Source organism: Microchirus variegatus (genome assembly GCF_963457635.1).
Source record: "Microchirus variegatus genome assembly, chromosome: 22".
NCBI lineage: Eukaryota > Metazoa > Chordata > Actinopteri > Pleuronectiformes > Soleidae > Microchirus > Microchirus variegatus.
Window position 1 is genome coordinate 10,705,422 of NC_139823.1, and position 15,966 is coordinate 10,721,387.

At 40.9% G+C, this 15,966-nt stretch overlaps 1 protein-coding gene across 2 annotated transcripts in view; it reads left to right on the forward strand.

The window, feature by feature from the left end:
* The window catches only part of LOC310943050 (ephrin type-A receptor 6-like), a gene marked incomplete at both ends in the record, with an annotated part of 165,300 nt that overhangs the window by 125,810 nt on the left and 23,524 nt on the right, over positions 1-15,966 (forward strand). For both annotated transcript variants that reach the window (XM_083908546.1, XM_083908547.1), the window contains 2 exons: positions 11,089-11,213; positions 12,218-12,380. In XM_083908546.1, coding sequence (XP_083764672.1) covers positions 11,089-11,213; positions 12,218-12,380 — 288 coding nt within the window. The remainder of the gene's footprint in view (positions 1-11,088; positions 11,214-12,217; positions 12,381-15,966) is intronic.

The following is a 15,966-nucleotide window of genomic DNA, read 5'->3' on the forward strand; positions in this document are numbered from 1 at the left end:
TGAGTTACAGTGAAATTAATTTGCTAAAGGCACCATATTTTCCCGTATTTTTCCAGATTCGTTTATTTATTGTTGGCTCTTCCGACACTTTAACTATCAATTCATAAGCGGTGTTTCTGCTGTCTCTATTCAAAGATAATCAGATCAGATATGACCATAATTATCTCTACAAATCTGCTCGATACTAAATTCAGCATCTGGAATATTCGTGAATGCTCGTAACTGGAAAGATTAAAGGCTATGACTGAGCCGCCCACGTGAACACTGGTGTGCGTATGTGTGTGTGTGTGTGTGTGGCCATAAATATTGTCAGCCACCTCCTCTGAGCTCTCCAGACATTATAGTAACTCACCTATTCACCAGCCAGCATTAAGAATAGCTATTTCCCCGGACTGCTATTCAGCAATGTTCAGAGCAGGGGGGAGTTTGAAGGAAAAAGGATTAGCTCCTGTATTTCTACACCACAAAATGATTTATGCCCAGACTTTTATCAGGAAGCTTCTTCCAACCGACCCCCCCCCCCCCCCCCCTGCAAAGATCATTTCCCCCGACTTCACCTCACAACGGGAACTATTTTAAGCGTCGGCTCATTAATGCGGAGTGATTGGATTCATTGTTCAGCAATCCTGATGGATGTTCTATGAAGTTTTCTCTCTCTACTCCCACCTCAATCCCCTCTTCAATCTTCAGGGGGGAGAGAGTTTCCTTCCCCAGAATGCAAGCGCCATTGTCTCCTAAAAGTTAGATAAATCAGTTTCCAATGCCCTTTGTCACTTCAGTTCATTCAAATGACATTGCATTAGCCTCACTCCATCAAACCTTTCATAATGACAGCACTGCTAACCTAAATCTCCCGGGGCCTTTATACATTTGAACAGCCGCTGAAGACACACTCAGCTTAAGGTAATACAGTTTGTATTCAATTTTCAACAGTGTATTGGGATTGTGTTCAGAGTGAGACATCAAAGACATTGACAAGTTTGTTTGGGTCTTTTTTTTTCTGACTCCACTCCTTCATTTGTCGGCAAATCCTTAAGGTCAGAGAGTTTTTATTAATATGGGAATCTGAACGTATCACAGGAGTGGATTTAGCCTCTTAATGCACTGTCCTCCCTTAGGAAACGTGCCTAATATTGATTAGTCTAAGCTATTTTAATTTTCAGGAAGCAACATTAGGCTTACTACTGTATTCAGTTTCAAAATCCTGACGGTAATAACCCATTCCCACTGTTGTAAAACCCCAGTTTGAGCTCTGAATTAAAGGTTTACTTTTAACGTTTTATTTGACTTGATTTTTATTGGCCTCTGCTGTGATTGGCATCAGTGGAAATGTTAGAGCTGGGTGAACACGGTAATTTATTACTCTACAGCTCTACAATGCACAATCATTCAGACTGTAAGCATTAATCATTAATGTCCTCACTGTCCAAAGAACTTTGGACAGTGCTCAAATTGTATTTCATCTATCGCAGGGGTCTCAGACTTATATATAAGCCTGTCTAGTGTTTTAATTACAATTGTCTGTAATGTATATTTTGAGTTAATGTATTAATTCTGTTTTATTTCTGTCTGTTTTTGTTATTTACAGATTAATTTTGCGTCATCATCTATCTTTCAAAACAAACACTTTTACTTTGAAATGGTGTGCGATGTCTAAAGCCTAAATATTTGTAATTGCAACATCATAATGGATTATCAAGCTATAATTTTAAATTTCTAATCACTAAAGCGTTAACTTTTCCCGAATTGTTGGAACTTTTTTCACTTGACTTGACCCCTCCATGACCAGACTAGAAGTTCACTGGCCTTCAGGTCATTTTGAGTTTGAGGCCTGGTCATCAAAACGACTGCTTTCTAGAAGGACAAAGTAAAATTATGCAAAATATTAATGAACATATAACTTATGAAGCTTATAAAGTTAGTTGGTCTTGTTTAGCATCTTCACCAATGTCAAAAATATCCTGCTTCTAGTGTGAAAAAGGCGATACACTCTTAGAAATAAAAGTGCTAAGTAGAACCATATAAGGCTCTTCGGCTTGTCCTCATAGGAGAACCCTTTTTGGAACCTTTTATAAAGGTTCCACCTGGAACCCTGAGTGTTACCATGAACCCTTTTAAAACCCTTTATTCAGGAAAGGGGTTTTAAAGGGTTCTCTGGATCAAAAATGCTTCATACTTGAACCATTAGTGTTACCAAGAACCCTTGAAAAACAAATGGCTCCAGGTAGAACCACAGCCTTTGTAGAAGAACACTTTTGAAACCCTTATTTATAAGAGTCTGGTCTTTTCATTCCCATTCCATACCAGGACCATGTGTTCTTGGACTGTGAGCGAGTTTGGCTCACATCAGCATAACTTCATGAGTGATAGTCTGCGGCTTAAACTGTCCAGAAGCAGACAGAGGAGGATAATTCAAGGACAATGCTGAACACTAGATCACTCGCCAAGATTACGTTATTAAAAAACAGAGTTTATTGGTGATACTGGGGGGGAAAACTTCAGTAGAATTTCAAGTCAAGTTTGGTGTGTTTCTTACATCGACACCATGAGGAGTGCAGTATATGTACAATGCTCGGTCGTGCTTCTGTTCTGTGAGTGGCACAATCAGTCAGCGCTCCGATGCAGCAATTATTAACCTTTGTTTCTGTGCATGAATTGTTTCTGAGCCCAAACGCGATTAACTACTACTTATGGTTTTGCGGAGAGACTGTTGCTCAGCAAAAGTGTTGCTTTAAGTGTCTCTTTGTTCCACTTTTGTTAGCTGGCACAGAAAAACACCGCTGTGTCGTCTAATAAAATAACAGAAAAGATTGAAAGGAAAAGTTCCCCATGGATGGTGGCATTTTCTCGATTTAAAAACATGCGACTGTGACCTTTGACGCAACAGCAGAAGTTATGAGTGACGGTCAAAACAAGGAGTTTAATATTCCTTTACATTTTACCCTGTGCTTTAGAAAGGTGTTTAAAATATATATAGATACATATATATATATATATAAATACTGTCCTCTATACTCAAGCCGTCCTTCATGACCATTCCACACTGCAATGTTTCAATTGTGCGGGTTATTTTTAACTCCAGGATGGTTGACTTTGACAGCGGGGTTGTGTATAGATGGCTCAGCTTGAAATGAGCGCCATAGGATACAGTGTATTGCCAACGCTGCCTGCTGTGTGTTCTGCTGCAGTAAGTCTGCTCTGGGTGCTATGGGGATGGGGGGGGGGGGAGGGTTGACTACTATTTATACTGTACCTCCACTGCAGAGGCACTCCACTGCTCTCCTTGTATGCACTTCACTTCACAGAGAGGAGAGGAGATAACAAGTAACTATGAAAAGTTTATTTTTTATTATTCTGTTCTGAAAAGTCAATGTTAATTATTTCTGTTTTAAAAATCAACATTTCTTTCTGCACCATTGACTCATTTCCACTATAGCTGCCACTATAATTATCACTTTAATGCCAGCAATTGAAGTCGAAGGTTAGAAAACATGGATGACACATATCGATGTGTAACGTCATGAGTACACTTTTACCGTAGCCCTACATATCTTCATGCTAACAGATAACAACGACGACATAATTTCAGGCCATAACATGAAAAACAAGATGTTATAAAATTGCTGTGTCTAAAACAACTCTACACGCAGAAAAGTAACGTTTATAGCCTATTCACGTGACTCCATGGGCGCCGCCATTATTCCCCTATGTCATTTTGGTGAAGTCGGGGTAGGTCGATCAGATCCGACTTCGCGAGTAGGAGGTCCCACTTTGAGAGGCATTCCAGTGCACTTTTTCTAGTTGGAGGTCGGATAAGTCCCATGTCCAACTGGTTTGTTTGCAGACATTTCAATCGTTCAAGTTTAAAATACCCTAGAATGCCATCTCATGCTTTATCTTGTTGTCGAAAGAATTTTTTTTTGCAATACCATATTCCTCAGACCTTTCTGGGGAAATGTCAATAGACACAGCTTGCCACTTTTTAGCGTGTGGTGTTAGCACAAGTAAATACCAATACTGTACTAAGGCTGTCAACTTCCTAATTCATTATTCATAATTCAGTCATTATATGCAAAGGAAAGACAAATACTGATCCAAAGATCACATCCTTTAAAATAATCTCCTTTTAGGGTTTTATCCTGTAATGTGTAAAAATACTCTGCACCTCTTCATCCGTGTCACCCCATAGCTGTGTCACCTTCCATTAGTGACTGCTTGGTTTCATTTATAATGAAGCGTTTAAGTATAGGTATGAGACGTGGACAGGCTGTTAGGGACAGTGACCGGCAGGGAAATCAGCTGTCAGGAGCCGCCACATACTTCAGTTCTTCTCATTAATTACTTTTGGGGGAAAAGAGAGGTGGAGGCCAAATGAGTATCGATTTTGGCAGGGCCAGCATAGGGCGCCTTTCGCTGGCCTTCCCCACATTTCATTGCCTCTCCACATCCCCCATTAAGTGGGAACAAGAGGGATCAGTGGCAAGCCGGGGCCCCATTAAAGACGGGGACCTCAGAGTTTCAGACAGGCTCGCTAGCGCACGAACCCTTCACCACGTGACAGAAGACAACACTTCCCTCTTTTCACTTCGCATCTGCAGGTCTGTCTTTCTTCTCAGCCCTCTATCAGCTGCGTCCGTGCAGGTTGTCAATAAGAGAACAAAGGCTTAAATGTTCCAAGTCAAAGACTGTCCAAAGTCAAACTTTGTCTCGTGGTTTCTTTAATTTGTCTTTGTTTTTTTTCTCTCTCTCTCTCTCTCTCTCTCTCTCTCTCTCTCTCTCTCTCTCTCTCTCTCTCTCTCTCTCTCTCTCTCTCTCTCTCTCTCTCACCTGTCTCCCATTTCAACTAAAAGTCACCAAAATAGGTGCAAACTCCCTCTTTTTTTCCTCACTGCCTCCCCATTCCCTGCTATTGTTGCATGACCGATGATTTTAATTACCTGTTAACTCTCTGTACTCAGCAGATACAAATGATAAATGGTCTGCGTAGCTATTGAAGCCACCATCTGGATTGGGCACAGGAATTTAAAGAGCCTTTCTCCACGGTCATGCCTATAGACGGGAACAGTAGGGGAGGATTGCAGGTGCACCAAGGGAGAACAAGAAACTGTCCCAGTTTAGGTTCCTGTTGACAGCTATTTAGTGTCACAGGGGTCACATCCATTTTTCCTATCTGAGACTGCAGGCAGTGACAGTTTGCCTCTAGAAAAAGAACCCGTATCACCGCAGTGGGGTGATAGATTGCTGTAGATGATTTTGCCGACAAATTGCAGCACTTTATATGGAGATTATAGTGGAGCTACCGCGGGTACATGGTGGAATGGATTCAGAAACAGATACTGTGCCCTGATGCACAGGTGCAATGGCCAGCAGGGAGGATAATAAGAAGCTCCCAAGAGTTCCATAAAGTCACTCCAAAAAAAAATGAAAGCCAGTCATAAACGGATCTAAAAGCTCAGCAGAGCACGAGTGCATTAAAAGTCTTGTACACTTTGCACATCGCCCCCCAGTGTAAGGAGTTTATCTGTTGTTTAACAGTATCTGCATGATGCTCACACAGTGTTGGACGCAGGTCAGATGTCGCCGGGGTTTTGAGTGTGAATGAGATCATGGGATTATGCACACAGGATCAACGCTGAATCTCAAAACATCTTCCAGTAGATTGTTCAGCGTAATCCTCGGGTTTTTCCAGTTCAGACAGTAGTCTCTGCCGAGAGTGAGAAGCTGATGACAGCTGTCTGGTGCGATGACGTCTGCTGTCAGAAACAGTTTGGTTGTGCAAAGTATAGAGTTTTCAGAAATAATTGCAAAACTTTGTTACTTGTATGTTCTTATATGGCTTCGTATTAACATTCAATGTCCTTACCAAGAACAGCAAGAACATTTTAACAATAAATTCAGCATGCTCTTAAAGCCACTATGAAATAGTAGCAATTGGTGGATTTCCCTCAAACCTTTTTAGGTGCATTTTTGCATAAAAAATATCCACCACTGCCTTCCTCAGAGAACCAATTCCCAACATTTGCTTAAAAGCAGGACAGAATCGCACATAAATGCACCTTTTCTTTTCCTCGCTATTTGAAAATTCGGTGAAACGTTTCAATGGCGATTTAGCAAACAGAGGCGATTCTAGAGTCTGTAGGGGCCCTAAGCAAAAATTCCCAGGGGGCCCTTCTGACAAGTGTTCATCATTATAATGTTATAAATAATCTGAGAGCGAAAACTAAAAAATGTATGAAGTCAAAAGGTTTTTCATTCCAAATGAATGACATAACATGGAAAAACCTTGCAATTTTGAAAATAAATAAAGTATGTGGGGGCCCCAAGCAGTTGCCTGTTCACAAGCTGCGCGTCTGTTAGCAAATGATGGAAATTGTTTGATGCAGTTTTCAAATGGGCCAACATTTGGCTAAGAGTGTGCTAATCTGGATTTTTGTATGAATTACATGAAAGTAAGGGGCAAAATATTCTGTCTTACCTTGTTGATAAAAACACAAATTTGAGGGGTTAAGAAATTCAGTGTTTGATTCATTTATACAATGAAGTGCATAGAGAAGGATCATGGATGATCTTTATTTGCAAAATTATGGAGCTATTCCTTTTACATATATCCTTATAGTCTAGACTGGAAACAAGGCAGGGACTGCAGTGCAGAGTTTCTCCCAGGTGGACGACAGAGAGGTCAGTGCTAATAAGGGGTGCAGCTTCTATTACACTGTGCTTAAAAATATCATTTATTTGATTCAGATTTCACATCGACGCTCTATAATTACGCTTAGACCTGACTTTTTTTTTTTTTTTTTTGTCCCTGTGGCGTCAGTGTTTATGCCATGAGTTCACAGCACAGAGCTTCTGACCCACTGTGCAACAGGAATGAGCTCCAGCATCAATAAAGGCCGAATGTTGATCGTTCCCCAAGCAGATCCAATGTCACTTCATTTCTCATGTCTCTCGGGTCGTGGAAGAAGCTCACACATCCACGCGCATGTTCACACACAGACGTTATGGACTCTATAAATGTGACATTGCTTTACCAGATTGCTCAAGGTCCCGGTGGTAACATTGGAGATGAGTTCAATCCATTCATTCATTCCCTTGCTTCCCTGAAGCAGCGACAAAGTGCCTCTGAAGCACGTCACGTACTTGACGACGGCAGGCGATTGAATATGTATGTTTTTTTTTTTTTTTTTTTTAAAGCTGACGTGCACAACCATACGTCTGCTCAGCCGCGAACACATTTTATCCCATTTTCTTCTGCAGCCGAACGCCGTTTCGACCAATTTCCACCGGCTTCGAGACAAACACAAGCAGACACCCGGTAGAGAGACAGATATATCAATATGAAAGTTGTAAACAAGAGCACCTTCTGTATTTTGTGTGTGTGTGTGTGTGTCATTCTATCTCTCTATCAGCGGTGAATTGGTGGAGTGTTAGGACATCGTTTAAACCCTCGCACAGCATCAATACTGGGTCTATTGACTTTTTTAAACAGTTAATGGAAGCCTTTAGGGCAGGAAAGCTAATTAAAATCATATGCAGGTCAAGCTCATTTAAAGACTCCCAATTAGTTTATGTTGAGCTTAACCACGCTTGACTGGAAAATCCATCCATTGGGTATTATAATTGACTGGTGTTTCTAATGGCTTTCCAATGCTCCTGCGTTTCAGAAGAATCCGAGTCGGGTTCCTCTGGCAGATTTTGTGCTGCAGCTCTAATAACCCACACAGAGAATCAGTGAAGATGCCTTTACTGTGTCCTCAAAAGTATGTTGTCAGTGCCTGGAGACAGCTATGTGTTTTTTTTTTTTGTTTTTTTTTACTTCTACCTTTGCAGAGATAAACACAGAGACGGGACAAAATTGACCATTGTCTCTGGCAACTTTGTGGAAATATTGTGATCTATTTTTCCCCGAGTCCTCAGTGGATTTATGGGTAAATGTCATGACGATTAGGGTCTAGATAACCGGATTACATTCACAATCAGAGCGATATAAACCAGCCAGAGGTGGTGGAAAATAATGTGATTCAAATGTGACTTAGTATTATTGGGTGCAAAAATCCAGTCAAAAGAATCCAACTGGGTTTTTGTCATGTCTCAGTCAGGACTGTAGTTAAAAGATTATGCAGTGTGTATGTTTTTTTTTTTGTATACAATGGCATAATTACAACAAATGGGTTTTTCATTTGCTTTGTGAAAGCACTGTGTCTTATCCTTTTTTTGCAGTGGGAGGCTGATTTAAAATCCCAGAGTCAGGGGGAGATTGTACTGAGGCTTTGTTCCCTGTTTTTGGGGCCCGTATGCTTACAGCAGATGCCAACCATCTTGCTGGGTCTTAGTCTGATGCCTTCAACGGCAAGACTCCAAGACTCTGGCCACACAAAACCACACTGTCGGCTGCCGCTGTTTTTAGCAAACTGTAGCGCGAGCGGCGCGGGAAAGCTTGCGACCGCTTAGCTTGGACAAAGCGGCTCATTAGACAGTAGGTAGATCAGATAAAATCCTCAGAGATGAATGTACTCGAACACACAGGAAAAAGAGAGCAGAGAAAACAAATAAACTGAGTTGAATGGCTGTATATGACATTTTTTATATATATATATGTGTATTATTAATACCTAATACAATGGCATTGGCTTATTGTTTTCTGAAAAAGGGCTTTATTTTCTACTCCAGCAGCTTCACACACTGTTTTTAAAGTCACCACACACACACACACACATATGTGTGCACACACACACATCATGCCCTTTGAGCCCGCTGATTATGTTAATATTTAAATTATTAGCGGTTTTCACTCACGCATGATATTGCATTCTTCTCTCCGCTCGCTAGCATTTTAGCCAACCCACCACATTTTAAATGGTTATTATGTGTCGGTTATTAAGGTGAAGCCAAGCATTAAAATGCATGTAATGTAAAAGCGACTGTTGCTCCGCGGTGCACGGTAAACCTCAGCCTTTTCGGCCCTATTTCACCGGTCACCTGCTTGATTGACTGCAGCGTTGAGGTATTTATAGTCGCCACCAAGTTCCTCTATTGAATAACGGGCAACGTGTTTGTAAAGTGTGTTGTTTTATTGTGGTCAAGAGGGGGCCGGCCTAGAGAACAAAAAGTGTGTGGGGGGGGGGAACAACTGTTCACAATATTGCATCATGGTATCACACGTATACTTAATAATACTATTTATGATGTAAAATGTATGTATTAATATCAAAAACAGACATTTATTTTAAATTACATAAATAATATTGTGGACAACTCCAATTAAAATTCGTACCAGGAGGCGTTTCGGCCACTGCCGTTCGTGGCTCGGTCCCTAACAAATATTTATATATGTAATTGAATGTTGTATATGATACATTTAAAGGTGCATTATGTAATAAATCTAAAACAACTGGCCATAAAATCCCTCTAATATGTCACAGAGACTCAGGAATAATGTTCATATAACAAACTGAACTCACCAACAACAACAGTACAGCCAAAATATTTGCATTCAAAAAAATCTTTTGCAGACTGCAAATCATGTTTATGTTTTGAAATCATGATTTGAGTCTCAGCTGCCGAGCAACCACGGGTTGCCAGTTACGTCAGAAAAACGAAACCTAAAAGACCTCGGTATTTAGAATTTGAATGTAGTAACCGTTTTTGGCCACATTCTTACATATGGCACCTTTAATAATGGGATAATTATAGCCAAATGTCTTAATATTACTGTTATGTGCCTCAGCTACACACTGTGTTTAAAAGACGGTGAGGCCATGTTTTCGTTATAACATGATATTAAGTTGGGGGGCCGCATGTATTCGATTGGGGGGCCCGCCAGTTTGAGACCCCTGCTTTAGAGTGTAATGCATTACAGCATGTAGATACAAATACTAATAATATACATAATACTTTACACTTGAATCAATTGTAATGAAAGAAGGTGGAAAAAAATACTTTTTTATGCAAAAACTAACTAAACCAATGAATGTGGAGTAGTTCTTTTAGGATCTTTGAAAATGTCAGCCATGAACATGAACAGAACATGTTCTTTTTAGGTGTGAACAGGCACAACACTGTGTACCTGCTGCTTGATATACTGATGCTGCTTATTTCACCCCACTCTAACTGAAGAGTGAAATCTGGGGGATGTGCTGAAAAGGATCATTTGACGCTTAACAACATGCACAATGATAAAAAGAGTTGAAGCCTGATATTATAACCCAATATTATGACCTCTAACCCCTGCACCTTCCATCACCCATCCTTTTCCTGGTCCCAAATCTCCCTGCACCACATTGCATGGTATTGGTCAAAGTGAGAAATGAAAAAAAAAACAGCTTCCCCAGACACAACACTGAAAAACCATCTCGTCAGTAGCCGGTGCCATTGTGTCAATTTGAATGCACGTGAGAAAAGCGAGCGTCCATTTTTTTTCACAGCCACATAATGGGTCAGCGCTGTAACATTAGATGATATAATATATAATAATGACTCTCGTGGCGGGTTACATCTGCTGACCTCTCCCGAGGAACCCGGCGCAATTATTTACCCAGCAGAAATTCACAGAGCAAATCTAATGCATCCAAGAAAAGCGAGCTCCCACAACTTATTTTCAATTAAAATTGGATGGTCCTGTGGGGGGGGGGGGGGGGGTTGTGAATGCTTTTTACAGTGATTGAGTGTGTGAGCATGGGATAATTATTGCTGACAAGGTGGTCAGGTGTTCGTCTACAGTGTGTGTGCATGTGTGTGTGTTCACCCGCCACTGGTTGTACCATAGAAAAGAAAAGAAAAAAAGAAACCCCCTCACATTCACATGCAGATAGCTGCTGGGGTCAGCTGCTTCTCCACAGATTAAAGTCTACTTTCAAGTTGTGATGTGAGGCTTCACTTGGGGCTAAATGGCACCTGAACAGTAACATCAGCATGGATTCAGCTAAGACATGACCAGAATAAAGAAAAATATCTGCCACTGCACAAAAACAACATAAGCTAAAAGGCTGTTTCAAAAGTGGTTCTTCTGCTTCTTGTGTCAACACGACATCAATATATTTATCTCATTATGATAATTGTGTTTATTTTCTCTGTGTGTGTTCAAACCAGGTCCATCAGTTGTTGGAGCTCTGAAGAAGGACTGGGCCTCTCCCAACAGCATCGCTCTCTCCTGGCAACAACCTGAGCAAACCATGCTGTCCATCCTGGACTACGAGATCAAGTATTATGAGAAGGTGAAGTGACTTCAGGTTGTGATCTGTCTATTCTTAAATAAGAGCAATACGAAAGGAATTATGATAATCCCTTTTTTTTTTTTTTTTTTAATCTCGAGTTTCAAAGTCGAGATCTTAAAATCTGATTTTTTTTATTTTTCATTTTTTGGAACTCGAGAGTTCTTGAGTTTCCAAAAAATAATGAAAAAAAAATCAATTTCAATCCGCAACCAAAGTGACATGAGAAAAAAAGACAAAAAAATACATTTAGATTTTTTTTCATCAATTTTTGGAAAATTAGAAAAAAAAAAAAGTTTCAAAAAAAATAATTTAAAAAAACAAAGTTCAATTATTTATTTATTTTCTTCTCATGTCACTTTGGGGTCTCCGTAATCTGAATCATTGGATTTTGCAGAGATTTTGAGAATCCAAAAATAAGTCATGCAGCTGGAAACAAAAAACGTAAAGACACTTTATTTATTCCTTCCTTATTTATCAGACAGTTGGATCAGTTGTCAGATATTTAGGATTTTCTTCCAGTTAAACCCAGATTATCCTATTGTCTTATGTTTCCTATATTAAGCGCAAAGGCTCTCATGGATAAATGTGGGCAAAATTGTTGGTCAAACTTTCTTCTGAGTTATAATTGAGTCTAATATGATCATCTACCACTCCCTTTGTTGCAGAGATTTTAAAATATCAGGTGAGACGACCAAGTGTGAAGTTTCTGGAGTCAGTGATGAGTTAAGTTGAAAAGGTTTATTGAAGACAGCTCAGATCCGAGGAGACAGTTAAGGTGTGTCTTTAGTTTGGAGGAGAAGAGTCACCTCGAGTCGACCGTGGGGGAGGACTGCATAGTTATCGACCCTTTGTCCCAGTTAGGTTAGGTTCAACAAAGATATAATGAGGAACACTCAATGCTGGGTGCCAGGGTTACACAGAGGTCTATACTGAGTTGTTAGGTTTAGGGAGTCGCTCATTTAAAGAAGGCCAAATCCTCAGTTTTCTCTTCCATCCCTCCTCAGGAACGTGAACAGTTGAGCTACTCGTCTACACGCACCAAAGTGCCCAGTGTGATCATCTCGGGTTTAAAACCAGCCACTTGGTACATCTTCAGTGTGCGTACACGCACGCCCGCTGGATACAGTTCCTACTCGCCGAAATACGAATACGAAACCACGGGAGACTGTGAGTACTGTATCATCTACAGAACTGTTGTTTGTGAGACATAACATTGTGTGCACATTTATAGTTTCAAAGAGAAACTCCTCCATTAATATGCATGTATACTCTCTTTTATTCCCTGCGTTTGCTCAGTAAAGTAACTTTGCAGAGAGGAGAAGTTGCAGCTGAAAATAGCAGCACAGGGTCGGATGAAGTTCACTTAGCCTGGAGCAGCACCAAGGCAGTTTGCATTAAAGCCACAAGAGGAAATGATAAACCTGGATATTAGGGCCACAAACCAACACGCGGAAAAAAATAGATTTTTAACTTCAGTGACTCGCGCAAGTATCTGGGAAGGAAAATGAACACGTGGAGCCACTAAATCACAAACACCGAAACACTACACGATCTCAAATGCCATGGACTGGTCTTCAGCTGACCACAGCATCACACACATGACTAGGTATCATTTCCCATCCCATAGTCCACAATCTGTGGCTTCACTTTGATTTTAACCCCTAACCCTTACCCTAACCCTAACCAGTGAGAAGGCCTGTGCTACAGAAGTTTACATTTCTAAACTCCCAACCCCAACCCTAACCCTAACCTTTACCCTTACCCTGAAACTAACCCTATCCCTATCCCTTACCCTAACCAGTGAGAAGGCCTGTGCTACAGAAGTTTACATTTCAAAACTCCTAACCCCAACCCCAACCCTAACCCTAACCAGTGAGAAGGTTAGGTTTAGCAGTGAGAAGATTTCACGTCCAGGAATTGATATTTGATTGTTGATCAGCCACATTTTGGAAGAAACTACAAAATTCACATTATCCATTTCACAGTGTTGTGTTTGCTCATGCTGGAAGTTGCTAAACGTACTTTCTCTATGCTTGGGGTATGTCTTCTGTCCCTTAAATATACATTTCTATGTGTTTAAGAAAGTTACTTTCTGTAATACACATTCTAGTGCTGTATAGTTATTGTCCTAAGGTTTCTTTGGAAAAAGGTGGCGCTTGTTTTTAAACAAATTTTAAAGATGACTTTTTGATAGGAATATTCATGCAAAATCTGTAGTTTTACTGCAAATTGTCAAAATATATGTACTTTTATCTATAATAAGTCGAAGCTTCTGTCAAAAGTAAAGAGATACATCTATTATGGTACTTTCCAGGTGTTCCTCAGTCCTATTATGAGTCCTAGCATTTGTGTGCAAGTTAATATTCGATGAAAAAGTTTCAAAGTCCTTCTCTCGAACAGAAAACATTCGTCCTGTAAAGAAAAGCCTTTCTTGGCCGTGACACCACGTAACATAGTATATCCCTGCTTCCTGGACAGTTTGTCTCGACTTGGTACAGGCAGAACCAATGCCGTCGTGCGCCCCACAGATACAGCTTTGTTTATTGCTGATCGGATGCCTCTGGATAACACAGAACACGCTCTAAGTGGTGAAGCAATTACAGACGTGTGGTCCTGCCGATCAATCACAGCAGACTGGGCTTTTTTTCCGGGCAGGCAGACTGAAACAGAACGGTGAAAAGAGGTGCGAGAGCGACAGCATTCTGCTCCCCACCTGTATATGACCACGATATTGACACTAACAGATGATAAAAAAAATGCAGCGCAACAGCAATTTTGTTTGTTGATATTTGATTTCAAGAGTGATTTGTAAGTATTTCATATTACAATAAACCCATGAAAGGACAGGAATCGACTACGAGCCACAATGCGGCGTCAACGTTCAATATATTGAATCAATGTTTTCCACGCCTGTGTGTGTGTGTGTGTGTGTGTGTGAGAGAGAAAGTAGTAGCTTTATTGCAAGTCTACTCATGAAATACAAAGGTCCAGCTGCCCTTTTATGTCAGGTCAGGTATTGTAGAGAGGTGATTTGGCTTCACAGTAGCCCCTCTCCCTTCCAAAGCTGCAGAGCTTTGCTTTATCTGTGGATCCAACAGTGTTTGTCCAAGCCTTTGTACTGCCTGGCCTTTTATCTGAGAGAGGAAGCAGGTTTGGACCCTGTCACTCTCTGTCAGTCCGTCCACCTGTCAGACCGCCTCATGAATTCATTTTGCCACCCATCTGTTTACGTGTCACTTCTTCTCTCTCTCTCTCGCTCTCTTTCTGTCTCTGTTTTTTCAATTGGCACCTGAGTGGAAACACAAAATTCGTAGGTTTTCCTATAGTGGGAGCTGAAGAAGATGTTTCAGTTATGGTAATGCATGATATGGAACGTAAAGGCTAACACTGGCGTGGCAGACAGTCACAACAGCTAGCTACGCTAATGCTAATCGAACTTGAAAACATTTGTGTTTTTGTGCCTAATGAGGTTGCACATTGTTTGTATAGCGTTAGCCTTACGCTAATGCTAATCGTAGCCTCGCGAGCTTACCTTTGGAAACAGGTTCGCCAAAGTAGTAGCATGCTAATGCTAAATAAATATGTGCTCGCGTATTGGTGAACGGACACCGACTTTGTCGTTTCAGTATAACGCCGTGTTCTGCGGCGAACCGCGTGAAAATGTCTCACCCACCGTGAGGACAGCCTCTTCACTCCCACCTCCCCCCACGCCAGACAGCGCAACTGCTGCTGATGAGCCGCTGCCTAACGCCTGGTGTAGCGTGATAAATCAGGGAAAGTCCAGCATGATAAATCATTGAAAATTCCTGCAAAAAACTTGAAAATCAAGGATGCACACCATCGGGCCATGCTCAACCCATATCCAAAGCCCTAGGGCGATCTGACTAACGGAGATATGCCTGTCACAGACGCACAGACACAACTTGCTTTATAGATAGATAGTTATAACTTCAGTTATGCAGAAACCAAACTACTGTCTTCTGCTTGTCTTCAACTCTCCTATCATTCTTATAGGTCACTTCATTCATTCGTCATCCTATCCTCTTTCACCATCTCACTGTACACACACACACACTAACAGTATAAGAGCACCAGACACATCTGCTTCGTTAGTGATGTGTGAGTGTGTGAAGCTGATGGCTGGGGAGAAATGTCGTGTGTAATCTGGCCACCGCCACTTTCACTCTCCCTCACCCTGAGTGATCTGTAATTACTTTCAGCCACACACACACACCCTCACAGACAGATGTACACACACACGTAACAGTGTCCATGCCCATATATTCCTCACTCTAACACTTAATGTACAGTATAACTTTACTCACTAAGCCGGTGGCTACGCATCGTGATCTTCAATTCCTATTAATTTAGCACAGAGTATTATAGAAATACATTTGGTAATAGCAATCATCTTTCAATTATCCGGGATTCGTTAGCCTTGTGACAAGACACAGAGAAGGAAAAAACCATTAATATCAAATGGGACCAATTTAACCAAATGATCATGGACTAAATCACAATTTCATGAATGAATAATATTAATTAAACAGACGCGGGCATATGAATCATTTCGGTATGAAAGCTGACTGGAGGTTTTTTGCATGACAAAGAGCCGATCAAACATCTGAGCAAACTATATCTGCCTATAAAGAGAGAGCGTATAGTCTATGTGTGATGCATGAATGGAGAGGGTTTATTTAAGATGTTGCTGAATTAAAATTGTCTTTTTCTTCTCCCTCTGCCTCCGATCTCA